Source organism: Neovison vison, chromosome 5 (genome assembly GCF_020171115.1).
Source record: "Neovison vison isolate M4711 chromosome 5, ASM_NN_V1, whole genome shotgun sequence".
Lineage (NCBI taxonomy): Eukaryota > Metazoa > Chordata > Mammalia > Carnivora > Mustelidae > Neogale > Neogale vison.
Genome location: NC_058095.1, coordinates 7,507,271 through 7,531,397, shown reverse-complemented (window position 1 = coordinate 7,531,397; position 24,127 = coordinate 7,507,271). Strand labels below are relative to the sequence as shown.

The 24,127-nt window shown below is 56.6% G+C and overlaps 1 protein-coding gene across 6 annotated transcripts; it reads right to left on the bottom strand.

The window, feature by feature from the left end:
* Positions 1-1,487: 1,487 nt before the first annotated feature.
* Positions 1,488-22,367, bottom strand: CDC42EP4 (CDC42 effector protein 4). Of its 6 annotated transcripts, none has more exons than XM_044247512.1 (3): positions 4,361-4,433; positions 3,549-4,009; positions 1,488-3,269 (listed from the first exon to the last, which is right to left on the bottom strand). In XM_044247512.1, the coding sequence occupies exon 3, from the start codon at positions 3,161-3,163 to the stop codon at positions 2,096-2,098; it is 1,068 nt and encodes a 355-aa protein (XP_044103447.1). In that variant the 5' UTR covers positions 3,164-3,269; positions 3,549-4,009; positions 4,361-4,433; the 3' UTR covers positions 1,488-2,095. The 6 variants fall into 6 exon arrangements, with proteins under 6 accessions (XP_044103447.1, XP_044103445.1, XP_044103448.1 ...); XM_044247510.1 differs by having other exon boundaries at positions 3,569-4,009; XM_044247513.1 differs by lacking the exons at positions 3,549-4,009; positions 4,361-4,433 and adding an exon at positions 21,734-22,367.
* Positions 22,368-24,127: the final 1,760 nt, after the last annotated feature.

Below are 24,127 nucleotides of genomic sequence, written 5' to 3'. Positions count from 1 at the left end.
ACATTCCTTCCATAAAACAGGGACACCAGCCCACCTCGCAGGCCATGAGGCTGGACAGAGAAAGGGCTGTCTGGAAAGGTGTTCTCCAGGCCAGGCAGCAGAAGGCCAGGCAAGAAGGGATGGCAACCCCTTTCCCCAACACGGCGCCACTGTGTCCCGGTGGTGACCGCTCCCATGTATCTGGGCCCCTGGGAGCTTGGGCTGGGGGCAGGGTGCAGCTTAGAAGTAACTTTGCCAACACCACGACAGTGACCCTGTGTGCAGCCCAGCCCTGCAAGAGCAGCAGGATTCCTGTGTCACAGGGCAGCAGCCAAGTAACTGAGTGACCAAGGGCCCCCAGCTGGGAAGTGGCAGGTCAGGGCACTACAATCCAGATCCCCCACGTCCGCCAGCCCAGGCAGGTCTCCAGAGGCTGGGGAGCAGGGCAGGGGAGGACCCCAAAGGACCAGGGAGAGAAGCGCCCTTAGGCCCTGAGCGCTGTGAGAGCACAGGCAGCCCCAGGACCCCCGTCTGCACCCCCACCCCTCCCCCCACCACATCCTGAAACCGCTCCCCCCCAGAAGCAGAAGCAGACACCTGGTGTGCCTAAGGGCTTTCTTTTTTCTTTTTTTTTAATGTTTCCTCACTGTTTTAACAATACCATGAAAAAAATATACAGTTTAGAATCTGGAGCTGACCGCTGAGTCTGGATGGGTTTCAAGGGGTAGCTGGCGGGGCCCGCACAGCCCCTTCTGATTCCTCCCCTAGTGGGAGCCAGGCTACTAGAAAGAGCACCGATGGGGCCCAGAAATCAGGAATTTAAGTTAGTGTCTGCATCAGGATCTGACAAAACATTGGAGACTAGAGCAGCTACGCCCGCTGGCCCCAGGCTGGGTCCTGTGGTACGTCTGTCCGTCCCGCTCCCCACACCAGCTGGGAGGGGACAGGAGAGGGTAGGTTAGCTTGTTCCCAGGACCGGAAAATCACCCGTTAACCCTGGGCCATACACCCAAGCTCCCACTGGATCCCCTGGGGCAGGGTGACGAGGACCAGAGAGAAATTTGAATTTCAAAAGAACAAATCATCTTTTTCTTTCACGTTAAGTATGTATCAAACACAGAGGGGGCATACTTATACTAAAAAATTTTCCTTTGTATGCCTGATATTCTAATTTATCTCAGCATTCTAGTTTTGTTCTGTTGCTACATCTGGCAACTCTATATACCCTTAGGGCCCTCCAAAGTGGGGGAGGGTGTCTGCCGGCACAAAGGCCTGAAGGAAGGGGAAGTAGTGTGTGTGTGGGTGGGGGGGGTGTGTGTGGAGAATCCAGTCAAAAAAGCTTTTATCTCTCCATAGGAATGATATATTATTTTTTAAAAAGTCATTTTCCAGTAACTTTCTATACTGGCTGCCTTCAACTGTTAATAGCTATGGGGCAGGAGGAGGGACAGATGAGCACAGACACCCGCCCCATAGGTTCTAAATAAAGTTTGGAAGCACTTAGTATAAAGGTTTTCTAAAAGGATTTGATTTTCCTTCTGGCAGCAGACCTACTAACAACACTGTTCCAGATACCACTCCGGAAGGATTTAAACGTGACAAGAACAAACAAATCAATGTTGAAGCCAGTGCCCAACCTATTTCTAGTGTCTTCCTGGAAGAGCCCCTTCTAGAAAATTCCAGAAGCCTGAGGCCTCCTTTCGTTCGCCATCCTGTTCTCTTCCCCTAGAAGGGGCTGCGTTTAGTGCACACATTCGGTCCGGCTTTGCTCCGAGGGGCTCCAGGCTTGTGGTGCATGAACCGGGGATGAGGGATGGAGGGGGGGCTGGGGGCCTGGGACCACCCTTCCTCCTGCCACAAGCCACCGGTCACAGGAGGAACATCAGGAGAGGAAAGGGACAGCCGGTTCCTTCTGTCAGCCCCCGCCTATCCCACAGTGCTCAGAAGGGCTGGGTGCTCCCCACGGCCCCCGCCAGCTCCCCACGGCCCCCGCCAGCGCCTCTCGTCCGGGAGGTCCAGGGTCTGCAACCGAAGCCGGGCTCTTGGCTGCCCTGCACAGGGGACGGGGCAGGGAAGGGGGGTGGTGTGGCTTGGGGGCAGGGAGGCCGGGAGCCCCTCACACTCGGATCTCCTCATCCTCCTCCTCGTCCATGAAGGAGAACTCCTTGTCGGGCTGCCGGGACAGCGGGGCCCGGGCCCTCTCGGGGCCCCGGGGGACTGGGCTGCGCTCGTCCAGGACGCCCGAGGTGCAGCTGGACAGGGAGCTGCTGTCCCGAGTGGTGTGGCTGCCTTCGCTGCGGGCCGAGCCGGGGCTGGGGGCCGCCGCCCACCCCTCGTCCTGGGGCAGGTCCCGGCCTGCAGCGCCCTCCTGCCTGGCCCTTGGAGGGCCCCCCGCCGCCGCCGCCGCCCCTGCCGCAGTCAGGGGAGCCTGCAGGGTGCTGTGTGGTGCTGCGTCCCCGTCGTCATGGTAACCGCCATCCTCCTCCTCCTGTTCCCACTCCTCTTTGTCCATGATGCTGAGGACGTCGCCCAGCATGGAGGGTCCCAGGTCAATGTGGAACGACATGATGGACTCAGCGTGCTTGAGCCCCAAGCCAGCCTTGGGCATGATGGGCAGCTCTGTCAGGTCCCCGAAGGCCTGCTCGTCCAGGAGGGGGTCTGGGGAGTGGGGGGCGGCCGCCCCGTTCCGCCGGGGCCCAAGCTCCCCCTCGCCCATCTCCTCCTGGCCGCCCTCCCCGGAGCTCGCCTTCTTCACGGGGCTGGACGACAGGCTCTTGGGCAGCTTGCCAGAGCCCTTCTCGGCCGCCTCCTTCTCGTTCAGCTGGGGCAGGGACATGGCGTTCTTGACGAACAGAGCCGAGTCCCGCAGGGAGCCTAGCATGTCCCTCTGCTCCCGGTCCCCCCTGGTCACCGACTGCGACCGCTTGCTGCCCCGGAACTTCCGGGACAGGAGGCTGCGTTTGGAGGACGAGGAGGAGGCCTGCTCGTCCAGGGACTCACCGTCCAGCTCGCCGGCCTTGCTGTTGAGGAAGGAGGTGTCCCCAAAGGCGTCCCCGGCCCGGCCCACGTGCATGGTGTGCCGGAAGTCGCCCAGGGGGGCGCTGATCATCTCGGCCGTGAGGTCCACGCGGGAGCGGCGCTTGGAATGCACCGAGCTGGACACGAGCTGCTTGAGGATAGGCATCTTGCTCGGGGGATGACGGGGGAGCTCCCGGGGGCACGGCAGGCGGCTGGGGGGTCAGATCTGAAGTCCGGCGGGTAGAGGAGATGACGAGGAGGAGGTCATAGGGCTGCAAGGAGAGAACAGCAGACAAAGGGTTAACCCCCACTGGCCACACGGCACCAAAGCCCAGTGGCCCCGAGGGGCTGCTACTCAAACCTCAGCCCTCCCACCAAAACCAACTCCTGTGCAATGGCGATCCGCAATGGGCATCTCAACCCTGCCTTATTCCCCTAGCCCTGCCCAGGCACTTGGGTCAGGGGAGCGCTTTTTACAAAGCCGAGTGGAGGTCAGACATACGCCCCCTGAACCCACAAGAACGACGTCTCCCCCCGACCCAAGATACCACCAGAGCGAACGTGACCACACCGGAGGAGGCAGAGGTACACAGGCGAGTCCACGTGGCAGTCCAGGGCCGGACACATGCTGTAAGTCCTTCCTGCCATCTGACCTCAATCCCTGCAGTCAGGGGACACTTCAACCTGAGTCACAGTCCTCAGAGGAGGGAGCCGACAGGACGGGCCCCAGAGAGACGCTGCCGGACATACCTCCTCCCCGTGCGTAGGCGGCCAGGCTCACTTTCTGAATCAGAACTGGGGTGGGGCTGCCGGGACCCACAGGACCAGCTCCCCAGCCTCCCAGTCCTTGCTGGGTGTCCTATCAATGAGGAACCCGCCTGCGACCTCTCCACCGTGGGGCCGAGCTCTTTGCCAAAGACTCACTCTGTGCCTCTTGTGCCTGATTTCTTTAACCATCGGGGTAGGGGGCGGTCCCCTTGTCCTCCAGAGCGACCGGCTCCAAACGCTAAAGCTGGTAGTGGGGGGCCGAGAAGGGTGGGGAGATGGGGTATTGCCCCCCAGTCCTGCCAACAGTTCTCAACTCTACCTTCATGGCAGTCCGACCCTTCCCACCGCGAAGGACAACCTGTAGGCACCCCACTGGTTTCCTCCTCATCCCCAACGCTGCCCCCCACCCACATCCCACCTGATCCCTGACACGAGCCTGGCGGATGCTCATTTTTCCCCTTCCGCCCCTCTCCAGACCATTCGTCACCTTTTATCTAAAACAAAACCCCTCCAGGACTCCCCAGCGCAGACCCCTGGATCTGCCACCCGTCCTCGCCTCCCTCCCTCCTCAATGCCATTCCTTGCTGTCCTCTACCTCTGCCCTGGGGCCCCTGCCCCTGGGCGGCTGCCTCCTGGACTCCAGGACTGGACAAACACAGGTCCCTAGTAGAATACCCTGTTACCTGCCTCACCCAACATCCTTCAGGGCTCAGATGACACGTCACTTCTGGGAAACACCCTCTCGGCCACCTCTCCTCTGGCCTCCCAGCACTCTGGACGTCCCCGCTCCCGCAGGTACCGCTCCCTCATTCTGTTCTGGCCCACCGGGCTGTAACCTGCCCACAGGACACAAGCTTCCAGAGCGGGTCTGATGGACCTGCTCACCGCTGACGCCCATCGAGCAGACCCACCGACGGCCACACCTCCGTCCAGGGACCGCTCTGGGGTTCCCGGCCGGACCTCTCTGTCCTCCAACCACCCCCTCCCCTGGTGTCCTCGCTCCTGGTCCAGCTGCGGACGCCCAGTCTGACGGCTCCCTCCCCCAAGCAAGTGCCACTCCTCCCAACCCCGTGCCAGCCCTGGGCAATCCTACGCTTGTCACTCCGGCAAACAAAGTCCTGTAGGACGTGCGGCAGGAGCCAGGCACCGGCGCAGACCTGCCACACAGGTGACCTGGGCTGGGCTCCGAGCCAAGGAAGGACTTTCCTGGATGGCCTTGAGATGACCCACTCTGGCCGTCAGCCCCCCCTCCTCTTGTTCCTCCTTCTCCCCACCAAACCCTCAGGCGAGTTAGCTTCCCTCACCCCTAACCTGAACTGTCCCTCTGGCCCACATCCTGGGGATCTAACCTCTGAACCATTAGACGTGCGTCACCTAGACCAACAGGCCAATGTTTTTTATAAAGGGTCAGAGATTCGAGATTTTTGGCTTTGCGGAAGATACTGTCTTTATAGCAAGAAAGCAGCAACAGACCGTATGTAAACAAAGCATATGGCTGTGTCCCCATAAAACTTTATATATAAAAACAAGCTGTGGGCCAAATTTGGCCCATGGGCCATAGACTGTGGACTCTTAAACTCATGGAGAGTACTTGCCTCAGGGTCATCCCCTCGCCACTGCTCAGAAGAGGGTCGCCCAATGTGACCCCCGGGCCAGCCATGGGCTCTCAGGCCAACCTTTGGGGGAATACTCTCTTTGGCTAAAAAAGAGAAAGGGAGTCCGCAGCTGGCTTCGGACTTGGTAGTTACGGAAGGAAACCAAACCAGGTTTCCAGGGACACTCTGACACTAGGGAACCCCTCAGGCTTCCGCGGCCACCCACCAAGCAAGAACGGAGAAGGCTCATGTCTTCAACCTGTCTGCCTCTAATCACAGAGTCCTAGGATTTCAGAGAGCTGGGAGGGAAGGGACACCCAGGGTAGCCCCAGAAAATAGGCGTACTGAAGCCAAGTGACTTATCCAGGTTTGTGCCCCAGAGGGCGGAGCTGGGCGAGAAGCTGGTCTCCTGGTCTAGTGCTCTCTCTACTCTGCTCCAGACCTTTCTCTGGCCTTTGGTGGGTAGCGCCCCCATCAGTTACCATGACCCACAAAATGCCCCCCACCCCGCCTGCTTCCGGGCCAGGGGAGCCCAGAGAGAGGAGGAGTCTGGCTGTTTCCTCAAATGTCTCCAGCTTCTCCAGGCTTCCAAATGTCCCCCGGGGCGGGGGGGGGGGCAGCGCAGAACAGCCCCAGGTTCCGAACACAGCTATGAAATTAAAGCTTCTGCTATTTACCACGTACACACACACAGAAAGCAGAGAGGCAGGGCAGGCGGCATGAAGGGTTAGAATCGTAGGAACACAGACATGAACTTGCAGCGTTGCGGGAAGGGTTTCAAAGCAAGGCAGGAATCCCCAGACCCAGGGAGCAGCCAGCCCCGTAGTTTCCCATCTGAAGTGCTCCTCCTCACAGAGAAAAAGACAAACCACAGGACCCAGCAGCCAGGGACTCAGCAGACCTGGTAAAGAGCTCTGTGGCCACTCACAGGGGCCTGGTACTCTGGCCATCGTGACTATGGGACAGGAGGGTCCCATCAGCCCCCACTTCTATCCTGGTGGGTAAAAACAGGAGAACAGGTGAGAGAGGCCAGCAGGGACACCCGCAGGTCAGCCCCCAGAGCCCCAGCACCTGGCTCGGCCCTATGCCCCAGAAAGAAAGCAAAGTCTGGCCAATGCTATCTTCTGCTTGTGGTCTCACTCTCTAGGGGTGGGAAGGAGGATTTTTGTCTCCAATACCCAGCGTGAAAAATTCTCGAGAGAGCTGGGGCCTGTATGAGTCACCTACCCGTCCCACTGCCCAGCAAGGAATCCTGGAGTCTGGCTCAGGTCTAGGTATCCGGAATCCTAGAGCTCAGACCCGACCTGCCAGGCTTCAGGGCTGGTGAGAACCCTAAGCTCTGAACACAGAACAATGTGGGGGTAAGGAATACTGAGATTAAGGACCAGCAGGTGGCCGGGCAGGTCAGGGGGCCGGTCAGGACGCCTAAGAGCCCACCAGGAAGGGGATCGTGCCAGAGAGAGCTGGCTGTGTCTTTGGCAGGGGGCGTTGCTAAGTGAGATGACTCAGCTCTGGGGAAGTGGCTAAAATAGGCTGCCCGATGACAGGGCAGCCACTCCCCACAGCCTGCCCAGGGCGGGGCACCCCTCACCCCAGCCCGGAAGCCACATCCCACTTTCCTGGCAGAGCAAAGGAAAACCCTAGCAGGAACTCGAGGCTCTCCCTCACTCTCCCAGCCTCCGATGGGTCTAGACTCCCCTACCCTTGACCCCACCAACCAGAGAACGTTCCTTTAAGGCAGGAGCAGGGAGCCCTTCCTGGAAGGCCAGGCCCCTGGTGGGTTTACCCTGACCACACCCGCGGCTCAGTTCTGCTCCTGGGACTCCAGAGGACGGCTCTCACCTGGATCCCTCCCGCCCGCCACACACAGCCCGGATGAGCCAGTCCAGCAGCAGCTAGACAGACAGAAGGACAGGCTAGATGAATCCACAGCTCCCAAACACCCAGGCAGTGGCCAGCTGCTGGCAGCCAGCCCGAGGCAGGAGATAGAACTAAGCTCTCCGGCCGCAGCGGGGAAAGCTCCCCACTTCTGCAGCTCACCCTCCCTCAGAGGACACACGCTTCAACGCCCACCGCACCGCCCCTGGGTGGCTGTCCCTCCATCGGCTCCGCTGAGCTGTCCTAATGTCCATCCGGGGCCAGCCCCAAGCAACATGCCTGAACAGAAGGGGGTATGTGGTGACGGACGACCTGTCGTGGCTGGGAATGGCTACAGGCTTCATTCATTCACTCATTCATTCATTCAACGGCTTCCTGCATTGGCCGATTTCCCAGACTCTTTTTGGCCCTGAAGGCAGAAGGGCAGTGAGAATCACAAGCTGAATAAGCCCCCGGCCTTCCTGGGGCAGGTGTGTACTGTGAGTGCGGCTGGGTGGGGAGCAGGGCCCTACAGACCCCACTGAGACAGTCTCTCGCAGTCCTTGGTGCCCAGAGGGAAGGAAACGAGGAAACGGGAGCCAATGTGGGTGTTACGGGACGGGGTGGGGGGGGGGCTCTGAGGAAGGGGCTCTGCGGGCTGAGAACGGGAAGATGGGAAGGAACCAGGCAGGTCAAGGGCCACCGGGCGACAGCACAGCCCCTGCAAACGCCCAGAAGTGGGAAGAAGCTGGTGGAATTCGAGGAACAGAATGAAGACCCAGGGCCCGGGGCCCACCGGCCTGGCAGGAGCTCGGATGGCGTTCTAGGTATGAAAGGAAACCAACAGGTAGTTCCTGAGCAGGGAAGTCATCCAATCGGTGCATCCGGAGCTTTCCACGGCAGCCGGCTCTGCAGGCATGGAGGGCAAGCAGGGGCTCAGGGCAAAGAGAATGAGGGCCAGGAGATGGACATGGTGAGGAGGTGGACGGGGGTTGGGGGCATTCCGGAGATAGGGACGCCAGGAGCTGCTGAGGGCCGAAAGGGGGGAAGAGAGAAAAGGCAGAATCAAAGGGGACTCCAGGCCTTCCAGGCCCTATGCCAAGTGCCACAGGCCTTCTGCGGTGCCAGGTCTCACCCAGTGGGCTATGAACCCTTCTGCCAGGTATGCAACTGACATGCCGCCACCAGGGAGAGGTTCATGTGGCCAGAACCAGGCGAGGAGGCATCTGCTCCAGGGCGACTGCCTTCGGGAGCCACGCAGAGAGGGGCTCGTGCGAGCAGCTCAGGGAGAGGTGAGCCGCTGGCCCCCGGGAGAGGTTACGGGCTCTGGCAGAGAGTCGGTGCTTTCTGGAACACTTGGCAGCCTTAGCCTGACAAGATAAGACGCGCCAGCCGAAGGCCAGAGAGAGCTTCCCTCTAGCCACGGGACAAGGGCTGCCGTGAATGGGAGCGAGCTGCGGACACTTCGATCCACACTGTTACAAAGGGCGGGCGGGAGGAACCTCCATGGGGGCTGTGGTATCCTTTTAGCTGACTTGGGTACTATTTGGAATCTTTTACTTCCTTCACATGCCCTGCAGAAGCCCTCGGATTTGAAAGTGTGCTATCTGCACCGGGCGATTAAGCAGCATGGTCTTCGAGCCTGAATAGTCTTAAAAAAAAAAAAAAAAAGCCCAGGATGGGAACATGGTCTTTCGTGACCCCCCACTTGTACCACCTGCGTTTCTGTGTCAAGTATCACCTGAAGATCCTGGGAATCGAGCAACCAGTCTCTCAGAGACGGCGAAACCACATTAAGGGACCTGCTAAGGTCACGGACGGAAGCCAAGCCTTCGTTACCACACCAGGACTCTGGCCACTACCGTGGTTTCCCTAAATAACGGCTTGAAAATGAGTATGATTCAGCCACTTCTCCAATGGGAGCCCTACCCTATGGAACGATTTCAAAAAGCAGAGGGAAAAGTCACTTAACCCAGATAGGCACAGAGGCCTTCTTTATAATCTCGAAAGGCAGGAAACCACCTAACAGCCCGGAATAAGGAACTGGCTGTTAACGGACTGACACGCAGCCACGAGGAGGAGCACGATCACGAAAGACCGGGCTGCCACATGGGCCACGGGTGACCACGGGCCATCACGTGGGAGGGGGGAGAAACAGGCAGGGCTTACACTGGTCTACACAGAGTGATCCAAACCTACACCAACAGAGGCTTAAAGGAGTTACGTCAAGCTCGAGAGGACACAGGCATTTTGTTTGTTTCCTTTAATGTGGTCATGCTGTTTTCATAACAACACCAGTAATAATAATAATATCCCGAAGCATCAAAGGCTTATGGGAAAGATGTTCATTTCAACACCATCTCAGAAGGGGCTGGTTCTCAGGCTCAGTACAAGGCCCCAAGCTTGGGTCTTGGGTTCAATCTCTGCGCCAATTATGTCTCCCCATCCCACCATGGATGTCTGTTGTCCCTCCCTCCCTGCCCCCAAGCTGGAAGGATGCATTTTATTCCAAGTCCTGTGGGAGGAGGAAGGGGGCAATCTACAGCAACCTGAACCAAGGGGAGACACGGAGATTAGGACTCCCCCGAAAGAACTCGCTCCCCAACAGCTGCTTCCTGATGCTTGAGCCTCTTTGACTGAGCAGGAGAAGAAAGATAACGATCATCCCCTCTACACCGTCACCGGAGACTGGCCAATTTCCAGTGCCACTAAAAGCTCCAAGTTGGAGGCCAGCCTCCCACGTGGGTGATCCCACAGCGGGATCCTAGCCAAGATGCCCTGGGCAGGTTCTGCTTCTGCTGCTTCTACAGCCCTCGCTCAGCTCATCGGGAGGCTGCGAGGGAGCAGAAGAAAAGGCTGGGGTCCCACAGGACCACCAGCACTCACTGTGTTCCCACAACGAGCCAACCATCACGTCAATACTATCATTTACCGGTGTCTGCCCCATGCCAGGCGTTGTGCTAGGAAAGGAGAAACTCATGCCCCTCTCCCTGCAAGGAGGGTGTCAAGATTGCCCCCATTTTACAGAAGGGGAAACTGAGGCTCAGATGGCATCAGCCTCACCCCACACAGATCACTCTCACAGCTATTAAATGGTGACTTGACCCCACTTCCGGCCGACCTCAGACACACAGTTTTCAGAATGGTAAGGCCTCCTAGCCCATTCAGACGTCCCCAGCCAAGAATGTCCCCATGGAAGATGGGGGTGGGATGGCACTGGGGAGGCTGCTTCTTGGAAGTCCCTGGAACCAGGACTCTCTTGGATGGGCTTCCCATCAGACACCTGCTCTCAGGGATGGCTCAAATGGGCTCCTCCTTACTCAGGATCTCATTTCAGCCTCCTGCTTGGAGCAACCTCCCCATGTTGGGATTTCCTGGGAGGGGAGATGTGGGGGGTGGGGAGGCCCACACTGGAGCAGGACCTCCCTGGCACATTTAGGAGTGGGCTCAGGATGAGGCCCCGCCTCCAACATTTCTCAGGCCTGCCCTACTCTAGGCCCCATTGCGTGTTTCATGGGCCTTCCAGCTGCCAAGAAGGAAGACCAGAGCCTTGACCAGGCTGGGTGCCCTGTGCTCGCTCCGCCACCCACCTGCATGTCCATCCCGACCAGGCTCCCTGACCTAAGGGTGCCACTGCCTGGCCACGCTTGGGCAGATCCCATTTCCTGGAGATGGACTCCCTGCTTCCTGGAAGAAAGTGGAAGTGAACGAGGCCTGGTTCCAACACCTGCTTCCCCCCAGGGATCCCTGATGGGGGGGTGGGAAGCAGGGTGAGCCCCGCCCAGCTCCTCAGGATACCAGGCTCTTGCCAGAGCAGGGATCACTCCACATACTCTGTACCACGCCTTCTCAGTGACTTCTGCCTTCTGCTGCCTCTCTAGGGGTTATTAAATAATTTATAGCCACACTGTCCAACGGGACAGCACCAGCCTTATGTGGCTCCAGAGCATCTGAAATGTGGGGAGTCCAAACGGACATGTGCTAAGGGGTGAAACATGCAACAAGACTTCAAAGATTTGGAATGAAAAATAAATAAATAAATAAAACAGCTCATTACATTGTTAAGATGGTAACATTTTGGGGTACCTGGCTGGTTCAGTGGGTTCAGAGTCTTGATTCTGGCTCAGGGCATGATCTCAGGGTTGTGGGATCAAGCCCCATACAGGGCTCCATGCTGGGTGTGGAGCCTGCTTGGGATTCTCTTTCTCCCTCTCCCTCTCCCACTCCCGCTGTCTCTGCCTGCCCTGCTCCATTCCCCCACCACCACCTCAAAAAAAACACAATACTCTGGATGTATTGGGCTAATGTGTTAATCTCACTTATCTCTTCTTACTTTTTAAAATGTAGTTATTAAAAGTGGAAATGATATATGAAACTTGCAGAACCTTCCACGGCAGGTAGATAAATAGAGACCCACTGTTCACATTTGGGTGAAAATATTTACACGTTAACAAATTTTAAACTAAGTTATTTTAAATTAAGCACTAAATTCCTGAATTATATACCCAGTGGGCCACTAAGGAATACCAGGTTATTTCCATTTTGTCTGAACTCTGTAACAAAAATCCTTCCTAGCTAAGCTGGTACAAATCCTCATTCCAGAGGATACATATGAGCGAGTTAAGTAACTTTTGTTTCTTACTGTTAACTTGTTTTCCGGAAGGTTCTACCAAAGATACAGTTCTACCACTACAGGAGATGGTGTCCAGTACTAGGTGTTACACCTTCTTTAGTTAGAAACAAAAACAAGGGGCACCTGGGTGGCTCTGTGGGTTAAGCCTCTAATGGCTCAGGTCACGGTCTCAGGGTCCTGGGATCGAGCCCCACATCGGGCTCTCTGCTGTAAGGGAGCCTGCCTCCCCCCCCCCTCTGCCGCCTCTCTGCCTACCTGTGATCTGTCAAGTAAATAATAAAATAAAATAAAATAAAAAACAAAAAAACAAACAGTAACCAGCACACTTGCAAACTTGTAATTTGTACTTCTTTCACTATTAAGTAGGGTGAGCATTTAAAACCTGTTATCATTGGCTTCTGTATCCTTTCTCTTGGGAATGGTTTGTTGAAATTGTTTGCCCATTTTTCTGGGGAAGGGCTTTACCTTTTCCAATGGATCTGTAGGAATTTTTTTTAAAGTATTACACAATTCCATTTCTTACCATCATATTTGGAAAGTATTTCTGCAAATTTATCATATACTTGTTTACAATGGATGATTGTTTTCTTTTCCAGACTGCTTATTAATTTTTACATAGCCAAATCTGTTTCATTGTCTGCGGCTTTCACTATAGGAAGCAAAGACCTTCCCCACTTCTAAGAGTATGAAAATATTTCCTTCCTCTAAAGCCACCAGGTAACGTAAGAATGAACAACTACAGAAAAATACTAGGAGGAAATGCAACAAAGTGAAGACGACTGTGTGTCATTTAAAATAGAAAAAAATATAAAATATAACAGTAATGTTAGTTACTGATTCCATATAGGACTGTTGTTAAGATGTGGGTGAAGCATTAAAGGTTACCTTCATGGGATAGGAAAATTCTTTAAATACAAATACCTCCTACTCACAACTGTATTTCCAGACTCCCCTTTGTGTTCACAGATCTGTTGATTTCTACACCTGGTCTACACTGCCACTCTGTAAAACGTGTTTGAGCATCTAGGAGGGTAACATCCCTACTTAACTTTTTTTTTTTTCTAAAATGCTCTTGTTTTTTTCTAATGTTGTTACTCTTCCAGATGGACTTTAAAAACGTAAATCCCCAAAGAAATCCTGGTGGGATTACGTTGAACAGAAAGGAAGTAAGAAATAAACTTGGAGAAGAATAGACTTGATTGCCACATCAAATCTTCAGGTCTTGACTCAAGTCTTCTGGATACCCTCCATGAAATGCGGTGGGTTTTCTTCCTACAAGTCGTACACGGTCCTGGTCATGTTTATTCAGGGACATTTAATGCCCTCTTATTGTTCTAAGTGGGTTCTGCCTCCCCCTGCTTTTCCACAGCTATAGGTTCTGACCGTCAGAGCTGGTAAATGGGAAAGCTACAATCTTGATTTATACATATTTAATGTCCACCCTACTAAATTTGGACTGTCTAGCACACACGGGAATCAACGTTAGGGTTGGACCTTTTGGGCCCTGCAACTAGACAAGCCCATTATCTGTAACTCGTAATAATTCTGTCTCCTCCATTCTTTATTCTTATCTTATTACATCTGCTACAATTGCCAACGTAACATCGAATAACACGGCTGACACGAAGCACCTGTTCTTGGCACTCGACAGTAATATTTTCAACTTCTGGCAGTCGACAGAGTAATTGCTGGTCACACAATCCTTTATTTTAAATATTTAAACTTAAAAATTGATGCCAGATGCAGTTTTTTGGAAAACTTACGTATAAAACATACTTGCATCAATGAATCTGCTTTTTCGGCCCCAAACTTCAGGAGATTCAAATTCAGATTAAGTCTTTGTGAAATTTAGCATTCAAGTGAGGATGCTACAGGAGTGAAATACACACGGGATTTCTGAAGACTTTCTACGATGAAATAATGTAACCTCTCACTCATTGTTTATGACTATGCGGTGAAATGGCAATCTTTTGGGTATGTACTATGTTAAATAAAACATTAAAATTAATCTCATCAGTCTTTAGTTTTTAAAATGTGGCTACCAGGGGACGGGAAGGCTACCTATGTGGCTAGCATGGTACTCCACAGGCAGTGCTGTTCTAGAAGGTTCTCTGCGAACCATGATGCTCACCACTGCATTCAGAGAACTTACAGTTCTTAACAGTTTATGAGCAAATGAAGCCAGTAACTCAGCCAGGCTCAGTTGTAGTAGGGAAAATGCGCTATAGCTTAATTTACCCCTTAATGGCTAGAAAACAGAAGCAGCTGTCCTACCTGGCTCAGACAGTGACTTGTAATCAAGGGAACTATGGAATAACATTTCCCAGGCTGGGCTGTGGCCGCTCTCAGGCCGGTGCCTAGGAAGCCACTCTGGGCAGGAATATCCTAGCCCCAACCTGTGGATCTCAGGTGGACAGGCCCTTCCTGGACCATGGGTCACCACAAATATGAGAAAGGGAAATCATATTCCCTGAGCCTTCGTTCCAAGCAGCTGCTTTATCTTGACTACACTTTGCCTTTAAAAAAAATAATAAACAGGCGCGCCTGGGTGGGTCAGTGGGTTAAAGCCTCTGCCTTCGGCTCAGATCCTGATCCCAAGATCCTGGGATCAAGCCCCGCACATGGCTCTCTGCTCTGGCTCTCTGCTCAGCATGGAGCCTGCTTCCTCCTCTCTCTCTGCCTGCCTCTCTGCCTACTTGTGATCTCTGTCAAATAAATAAATAAAATCTTTTAAAAAAATCATAGTAATAATAAATAAAAGTAATAACACCATCCTGTTTCCTTCCCCACAATCCCACTGAGTTATCACCACCCCATTTCACAGATAAGAACTCTGAGGCTAAGAGATTGCCTTGAGTCCCCAGGCCACACACACTTGCTAGGGACAGAGCAGAGAGAAGCAAGGGTCTTGAGATCTGCCTGATTCTGAACCCTGGGCTTTTCCCCCTCCACCAGAAGGGGCACCGGGGCAGGTCAGAAGCCATGCTGGGGCCCCTGAAGGTTCTGGATGCACGAACACCCGTAGGATAGGCATTTTTAGAAAAATTTTATTTATTCATTTGACAGAGATCGATCATGAGCAGGAGGGAGACGCAGAGGGAGAGGGAGCAGCAGATTCCCCACTGAGCCAGGAGACCAACATGGGGTTCGATCCCAGGACCAAGAGATCATGTCCTGAGGCAAAGACAGTCCTTTAACCACCCGAGCCACCCAGGTGTCCCAGGATACATAGTACTCCACAGCATTTCAGGTTAAAATGGCTCTAGTCTGGGCACGCCACTCCCTGCCACTCCAAGGAGAAGTGCAGATAAATCCTGGGAAACACAGACCACAGCCAGCCACCAGAAGCCTTGCCCTGCTCCTGCAGGGCTGGGAACAAGCCACTCTGCCCTCCAGCTCCCTCCCCTTTATCCCGTATCCCTCCTAATCCCAGAACTGTGTGCTCTGGGCCAGGGGAGGAAGGTGGGGAAGGCAGTAGGAGCGGGAGGGAGCAAGCCTCCTCACCACCTGGGAGTTAAAACAGCTCTGGAAAAAAAAGAGAAGGCATGACCTGTGACCCCCTGGTTGGGGGGTGGGGGGACAGGAAGCTACAAGGGAGTCAAGATGAAGAGCCAGTGACTCAAGGGTATTCAGCAACTCTGGCTAGTGGAGGCTCTCTTCCTGGAGACGTGCTTCCCCACCAGCCTGTCCCCGGACAGACTGACGGATACAAGCACCAGGTTGCCATCACAGAGGGAAGAGCTGGGAGAGAGCAAGAGGTGCCTGGGGTGGTGGTGGGGGGCCCCAGGATCAGCAGCCCCAGTGCGGGGCAGGTCTCCCTCACCTGGGAGGGCCCCCTTGCTCCTCCCTCCTGCCCAGAGCTCCTGCCTCGGAAGGAACGCGGCTGGGCTTGAAATCAGATATGCCAAGCCCTGTTCGGTTTCACTTCCCTTCTCCTGAGTGTACAGTGCTCAGAGGAGGAGTGGGGACAATGGAGAGGACACTCCCGGCTCTTGGCTCTCGGAGGGGACAAATGGATCTATACTCGTTCCAGAGCAGGCTGCGAATGGGTCTTGGCCTTGCCGGGGTGTGTGCAGGGTAGAGGCAAAGAGCATGGACCCGGGAGCCAGGTGCCTCCCGGCCGGGCCACACACACAGCCCCTGCTCCACACTAGCTTATAGCTTTCCAAGTGATCTGATCAATGACAGCTTGGACCTCCCAGTGTGACCGGGCGAGGAGGTGAGCGCTCACCTGTGTGCCATGGAGGTGCTGTGACATGTTCTCTCTCCCTCTCAGTGCATACCCCATGTCTGTATCTGGAGAGGCAGGAGGAAAATTCCAGCATCCCCAGTGACCGACGCTCTGGCCAAGTTCAGGAGGACACGTGAGGAACCTGGGACACCTATCTCTGTGTCACCTGACAATACCCCATCCAAAAGGCTCCAGGGCTGACCCTTTTCCAAGTCCTTGGAGGGTCCCCGGGATGAGGCACTGCAGGGAGAGGGAAACTCCAAGCTTCTGAGGCCAGGCGCGGGGGACTCTAGTCCCCCCCAGCCGCAGATCCAGCAACCGGAGGAGACCCGTTTCCCTGCCCATCTGACGTCCACCCTCCTGATCTTTCATGACGCAGGAGGGAAGAGCCTGGCTTCTCAGACAGGACTTAACACTCTGATTTCAGCTTGATGGGGGGTGGGGAGGGATGAGGCAAAGGTGGGATAAAATAGCTCCCTGCCCTTCCTCTCTAGGATGAGGGTTGGATAACTCTGGAATCTGGGGGTGCTATGGGGGCTACCAGCAACCGATAAGGCGCAAACCCTCCACACTCTCCACCCCTCCCCCCAATAAAACACTGGTTGGTCCGTAGGACCTAATCCAGCTCTCAACAGAGATGTAGAGGCTACAGTGGAGCCCAGAGAAGGCTCCTTTTGTGTCCCTCCAGGGCCAAAGGCACTAGTCCCCTTTTGCTGCTTCAGGGTCAAGGGCAACGCTGTAAGGAATAAAGAAGGGTTGCAGGGAGCAGGTCTGAGGGCACGAAGGAGGGGCAAGAGCAGAAGGTGAAGCACAGAGCCTGGCTGTGCGGCCACCCCGGAAAGATCTGAAGCTGGGTTGGGCAGTTCACGTTCAGTCACCCCAAGAACAGCACAGACACAGGTGCACGGAGAACCCGGAGGCTCTCCCAGGTTCCCCCAGCCCCCCATGGCCAGGGCAGAAGACAGTAGCCTGAGCCAGCAGGGGGGAGCAGGAGAGGCTGTTCCTGAGTATACACGAAGGGAAGTTTCTTGCCTGACACTGCTGTCTTACAGATGTGCCCCCCCATCCCCCTCCCTACCGCTCCCTAAGCCTGCCTCCTTGACCGCGCCCCATACTGCCCTTGCTGGGCCCTAAAGGGAGCCCATTCCTCAGCCTGGGAGCCTGAGTGGAGACTTCCCGTTCCTCCGTTCCTGGAGAAGGTGGAGGGGTCTGGATGCCAGGCCTTGCCACCCTGGCATGGAGCCCCAAGCTGCAAGCTGGCAGTGCCTGGGGGAGACTCTGATGTACGTTTCTGGAAGGAAGCCCAAGGCTCCACAAGCGGCGTATTTTAAACCCGAGCTTCGAGGACGCCGAGTGGGAATGTGGGGAAACTAATAGCTTCAACTTCCTTTGCCACGCACTGCGAACGGACAAGGGCCACATCCAGCCGCACACCAGTCCCTCCCGGTGCCACCATCCACCTCCCCGTCTGGAGAAGGCTGGCACGGGTCTGTCCTCCCCTGAGCACCCCAGAAGTCCTCTCCAGACCAGGCCTTCAGGACTCTGCCAGCTGGCTCCAGAGTTTGGTTCCTTTTCCCAAGGTTGAGGAAAAGCCTCCAGGACGTAGGTCAGAAGACCTAAGCTTGGGTCAGCCCTCTCTCAGCTCCCAGGGCAAGATTGCGTAAGACCCATCCCTCCGCCCCCAGGCCTTATCTCAGGCATCAACCCAGATCCTGTTCCTCCAAGGGACAGACTCCTCCCTCCCCACCTAGAGCCAAGCTCCTCTGAGCCTGTGGAACGTCTAGCCCAGCAGAACCAAGCTGGAGGCGCGGACAGCAGGAGTCGCTGGCTCTCCACTCCCACCGACCCAAACCAGACAAGGGAAGAAAGATAGGGTGGGAGCGTGGGGGAGGGGGGAGGAGGGAGAGGGAGAAAGAGAAAGCAGACAGGCGAGCCTGGCCAATATCAAACACCTTGCCTGCCACACCTGGGCACAGCCTGTCCCCGCCACAGAAATCAATCAGCCGCTCCAAAGGTGGAGGGGGCTGGAATCCTTGAACCAGAGCCAATCTGGGGCCCTTCTGGGAAAGCGCCTCACTTGTCAAGAAGGGTCTAAGATTCCTCTCCCAGGTCAACATCTGCCGGGGGGTGGGGGTGGGAGAGCCAATCCATTCTGTAATTAAGACTCTCCTTCGCTTAGGACTCCGTGGACTCCAGTCCTGGGAGGGCTGGACAGTCAGTCTCTAAGGGGCAGGAGAACAGAAGTCAACTTGCGTCCGCACACCGGACTGGGATGAGCATGGGTGGGCGGGCATGTGTAAGACCGCAATGAAAGCGAAAAAGAGGGGTCAAGAGAAAAAATGGCAGAATCCCCAGATAACGGAAAGAATGTTCCAAGTGGAGGCCTGAGCGAAGGGTTTTATATGAATCCTGGCTGGAGTACGAGCAGGGTGTCTGTGACCTCGGGAGAGAGACATCAGAAAGGCTGGGAGTCACCCCAACCTGCCACCTCTTGGGAACTGACACACCAGATCACATCAGCCCGCTCCCAGTCCCTGCGTGGATTGCCAGGTCCCCGGGGGAAGACCAGAACCCACTGGGCTATCTCCCCTAGGTTCACGGAAGCCCCCGTTGTGGGAAGTAGCAGCTGTACTTAAGGAGGAGAGGGGCGAAGTCCACACTTGGAGATAAACACCCTAATCAGTCAGTCACATGGGCAGCTCGCACAGGCCAACTGGTGAAAACGGGAGACCACATGGCACCCCCACACTGGTGGGTCCTGGCTACCTCACAGGCAGGGAGCCTCCCAAGACTCCAGAGAATGCCCCATTACAGCTCCGGGAGCCTGGGAGCCACCTAGAGGCCTGGATGGGCCCAGCCTTGGGCCAGCAAACTCCCCATTTCTGGGGGAAACCCACAGCTCGGCTTCCCCTTCCTTTGTGCCCTGTTCTTTGTTCTCTTAAAATTCAGTCCGTCCTGCTGGTGGTCCCCTCCTCCACCCCAGCCTCGGAAAGGGGGCGGGGGCGTCGGGGAGTTACTAGAAACCCTGACTGTTCCAAGAAGTTGCATTACAGGAGGCCCTCCTGCGCCGGGGCCCCTCATTGTTTACGCTGGCTGCAGGGGGAAAGCTCCTCCTGGTCCAGATGGCCGCCGGGGGTGAGGATGAGGGAGAGCCTCCCTCCAGCACCACAAACCCTCTAGAGAGAAGCAGCAGGCTGCAGCGGCTCGGGGACCTTTTCCCCATTCAACCGCTCCGATACACACCGGCCAAGAATAGGCGCCGCGGACGCAGCGGAGGGCGTGGGAGCCAGTCAAGATTGCAAAGGGCGACAAGAAAAGAGAAAGCATTGTATTTCCCCTCCATTCTCCTAGGGACAGAAAGAAAACTTCCAAAGCCCGGGCTGCAGTATCTCTACGGGAAACACCAGGAATCTGGTTTGAGTTAGCAGAGCACCCCTCCCCCCGCCCCCAAGCTACACAGGCGCGCGCGCGCGCGTACACACACACACACACACACACACAGACACACACGCGTGCGCGCGCGTACACACACACACACACACACACGCTCACAGTGCTCCCGCTCAGTCCTCTCCCAGGAACCCGCCCAGCTACAGCCCTCCAGCCCCGGCTCCCACTTCCCGCCCGGCTCCCCCAGTCCCGAACTCACCCGCGGCGGCCCAGCCCACAGGGCAGCTGGCAGGGTACGCACCGGCGACAGGGACAGTTTTGTACCCCCCGGTTGGGGGCGCTCCGGGGAGGGGGCGGAGCCACCGACGGCTGCGACCGCGGCTCCACCGCCCCAAGCGGGTGATTAAATCATTAACCGAGCGCTGGCGGCTGGCGGCCGGCCGCCCGGCCAGCAGCGCTTGGCCCCGGGCGCACCTAGCGCGCCGACCCCGCGCGCAGCCCCTCCGCCGGGCCGCCGGCTCGGCTGCGCCCCACCCCGCCCGGAGGCGCCGCGGCCTCTCCCGCCCGGGCCTCCCCCCGCCGCGGCCTCCAGGTCTTCCGAGGCGGCGGGCGGGGCGGGAGCCCGGCGGGGGTTGGGGAGGGCAGTGTTTGTTTCCCCGGCCGGTCCCTTCCAGGCAGCTCCTTCCCTCTTTCCTCCCCGGCCCGGGGACACTGGGTGGCGTGTGCTGCAGTGTGTGTACGAGAGCGAGCGCGTGTGTGCACGCCTCCGCCACTACAGGCGAAGAATTCGGCTCTTATCCACGGAGAACTCCGGGCGCACACACGCCCCCCTCGCGGAGACGGCGGGCGGCGCGCGGCGATTGTGGTGCCCCTGCCGGCTCCAGCGCACGCCCCACTTCCCCGCCCGCAGATGGACCTTTAAAGCCGGGAACCCCCGTCCCCCCCGCCCCAGCAGCGCCCTGGGTCGGACGCCGAATCCCAGTCTGGGGAAAGAAAATCGAGGCGGAGCGCGGCTTCCTCGGCTCTCCGCCGCCCCTCCTCCCCAAAGCCCGATCGGCTCGGACCGGGGGTGCGCGGCTCCGGGTCCCAACACCCGGGCCGCCCCGCACGCGCCCCGGCCCAGCCCTTCCACCCGGGGGCGGGCGCAGGAGTGGGGGTCTCTGAGCCCTCCTCCCCGCCCCTCGGCCTCCTCTCCAGGCGTTTTCCATCCTCTCCGCCCCTCTGGGGGCCTCGAGCCCACCCAGGCCTCGCAGGGCGCAGGCGGCTGTCGCCTACCTGGGTCCCCAGAGACGCGAGCGCCGGGCTGGCGTGGCTGCGCTGTCCCCTCCGTGGGCTCCGAGCGGCACCGGGGCTTGAGGCCCATGTCAGCGCCGGCGTCGGTTTCCCTCTGCTCTCCGGCTTTCTGGGCGGCGAGCCTCCCGGACACTCCCCTTCCAGGCTCCTCCCGCGCCCTCCCGCCCGCGCCCTCCGCGCTGAAGTCACGGCGCCGCCGCAGCCAATGGCGGCTGCGAACCCCCGCACGGCCGCTTGGCCTCCTAGGTTCAAATCTGCCGGTGTGAGACCGTCGGAGCTCCATGTGGGGAGGCCGGCCGGGAGCCGGGGCGCTGGGGTCTCGGGGAGCCCCGGCGGTGGCCAGGAACGAATATTCCCGGGCGCCTCCCTCCCGGCCCGGCACCCACGGGAGATGGGAGCCCGGGGGTCTGCGCTCCTAGGCCAGTGGATTCCGTCCCGGACCCTTTCTAGAATCGAGAGGGGCGGGGAGGGGCCAGCGCGAGGCCAGCCCTGAGCGGGTGCAAGAGCGGGGGGTTTGGGCGGGGTGACCTGGCTTTGATCGGCCAGCTTTCCGGAGGCCCGAGTCCTGTGCCTCCTAAGTATCCGCGGAGACTACGTTCAAGTTCTGCTCCTAGTGAACCTCTGGGACGATGAACTCCCGAGCCCCAAAGGAGCAGGCCTGGTCTGCTTTTCCCTCTTCCCCTACCCCTGCTTGTGTTCCCTCTCTCGCTGTGTCTCTCTCTGTCAAACAAATAAATAAAATCAAACAAATAAATAAAATCTTTAAAAAAATAAAATTAAATTCCTGAGATGGTGTGTGGGTTCCAGACTCCGCTCCAACGCAGGTTGCTTTCTGTGGGACCCTACAGGAGGTCCCTTTGGGCTGGTGCTTTACCCTACTTGGCTACCAGCTGGAAGCTCTCCCCCTCCCCCCCATTACTGGCGGTCCTGAAACCACAGCTTAGTCTTAACGGTCCCATGAAAACTTACCTGATTGGCTGGGGCGCTGCCTGCGCTCCCTCCATGCCTCCATTTTTAACACATTATTTGTCTTTTAGGGCCAGCTGTTCAGCAATTTGTTCTCCTTTTTACAGGTGTCTGGGGGTTGGCCTTCCCAGTTAGATTACACAGCAATTAAGCATACCTCCAGGACAAAGTCTTCACCCCTGTGTAATTCTGCCGCTCCTTATCCGAATTCAGGGCTCTGCGAGGGAGGCTCCTTCTTCAAACACCGCCTTTCATTATGGTTTGCCTTTGGGGCAAAGATGTGTAAAACTCAACCCTGCCTTCAGGAGGTGCAGGGTGGCTGGCTCCCCAGGGAGCTCGGTAGGTGATGCTAGACAGTGGTCCCCGTGGCACTGCTAGGACCCTGGTGGGGAGCCTTCATTGAAAGACAGTGTCACTTGTCCCTGATGTTTGGAATCTCAGACCTGTGAATTTCTAGGGACCTTTGCCTCCTAAGTATCTCCGAATTTTCAGACCTGTCTACGGATGATCAGAGGAAGTTAACAAAATGAGGAACTTGAAGCTTGAAGAGCTACCTTGCAATTTCTGGCAAGCTCTAAGCCCCTGACTTTGGAGAGGGATTTGAGGTCTTAACGGCACCTCTGCTGTAACTTGACCTATAAGCTTTTAGGCCTGGGCGTGTGTCTCTGCCTGTGGGAGCTGCTGGGACCTGCCCAGAGGGTTTGGGTTTCTGTGATCCTCAAACTGCCCCACCCGCTGCCTCCCAAGGCCCCCCACCCATCCCAAACACACACCTTCCTCCTTTGTTAACATTGGGTTCTGGGCATCTTGATTCCTATTGTTTTGCCCCAGCTTGAAGACGGTCCATGACAATGGGTGGCTTAATCCTGCGTCTGTGCAGAGAGCCCACTCCAGTAAGTTGCTCTAATCAGGTTTGCCATAAAGTAGGACTCTGGGCAGGTCATTTTACTTTCTGGAGGGACCTGACCTATGGCTTCCCATCTATTCTGAGTCCCTTTACCATCCCCTCCCCACCCCCATCCCGGGGTTAGCCAAGGTGGTCCAGGATGGAAACCTCAGCACCTCACCAGGGCCTGATGTCTGCACAGCTTGGAGCCTTGGTGATCTGAGGCCCTGCCCACCCTCCCAACGCCCCACCCCACCCCACCCCACCCACCGGCTATTCTTGCCCACCCTGTGCGCTCTTTCATGTTGGCTCCCCGCTCTAGGGAACCACCTGGAGCCCTTTCACTGGACAGAGGGAAGCTCTGCTGGGTACCCTGGGAAGATCCCCAGGGCAAGGCTCCCCACCATGCGGGAAAGTCCACCTCTGGGGTGGGGGCTCTTTTGCTTCTGAGGGATTTAACCCACATCAGGGCGCTGGGTCAGCCAGTGAACCCAGAGAGCAAAACAGCAGTTCATCCCTATAGGCTCTTGGGGACAGGACAGTGTCTGATGGGCACTGGAGTCTCCAGTGTGGGCCGGCATACGTGCATTGAGCAGATGAATGAATGAGCAAAGTCCAGAGCCCAGTACACCCTCTTCTCTCACTTGCAGCTCCAGCCTCGAACTGACCTCTGTCTGGTGACAGTGACCTTGCTGGGCCATCTACAGGGTTAGGGATCCTCCTAGGATGGCAGGTCCCAAGGCTCAAGGGGCTGAGGGAGGCGCTGTGTCTCAGAGGCCCCCTGGCCCTCCTTGGCGAGCCTGCTCACCAGGCTGGGGCTCTTTGGAGGCAGGAGGAAAGCAGTCAGCTTGAGCTGGACCCAAAGAAGGTGATAAGGTGGGTCAAGGGCCAGCAGACAGAACAGAGAGGCCATGGAATTTACTAGAAATGAGTCCAGATGTGGGGTCAGAACATCTGGGCTGTGTGACTTTGGGGGAGTCACTCAGTCTCTTTGAGTCATATCTGTAAGAAGGGGACAGTAACAAACAGCCTTAAGGAGGTTATCAGGAGGATGGACGGAGATAAAGCATGTGACCTTGTTTTGTGAACTGTCAAGTCCAAAGTAAGGTTTCTGGTTTCTGTTATCATTGTTAAGTCAGACTTTAGCCTCTGGGTTCCCTCCTCTATCCTTCTGCCAGGGGAAAAGACAGACACCCCGCTCCCCGCTCCCACCAACTAGAGGTTCTGGGTCACTGTGCATTGTCCCGTTATTAACATGCTTCCCCTAACCACTGAGCTGGGACATTTCCAGGGAGGTGGGAGATGGTATGAAATATCTTGTTTATCTGGGAGGGAGAAAAGGATGGGAGGAAAAGATACAGTCAGCGTTCTGGATTCCTCAGAAAATTAGCATAGACTTCAGCTAAAGATAGTGAGTCTCAGAAACATGGATCCCAGAAGGAATGTTTCATGTGGTCTCCAGATTTCTGAAGCCCCAAGCTTCAACCACCAAGTGACCCCCCACACACACA

Bases quoted from the DNA above. Each gene is read 5' to 3' on its own strand.
- CDC42EP4 (XM_044247513.1), bottom strand. From the start codon at position 3,163: ATGCCTATCCTCAAGCAGCTCGTGTCCAGCTCGGTGCATTCCAAGCGC.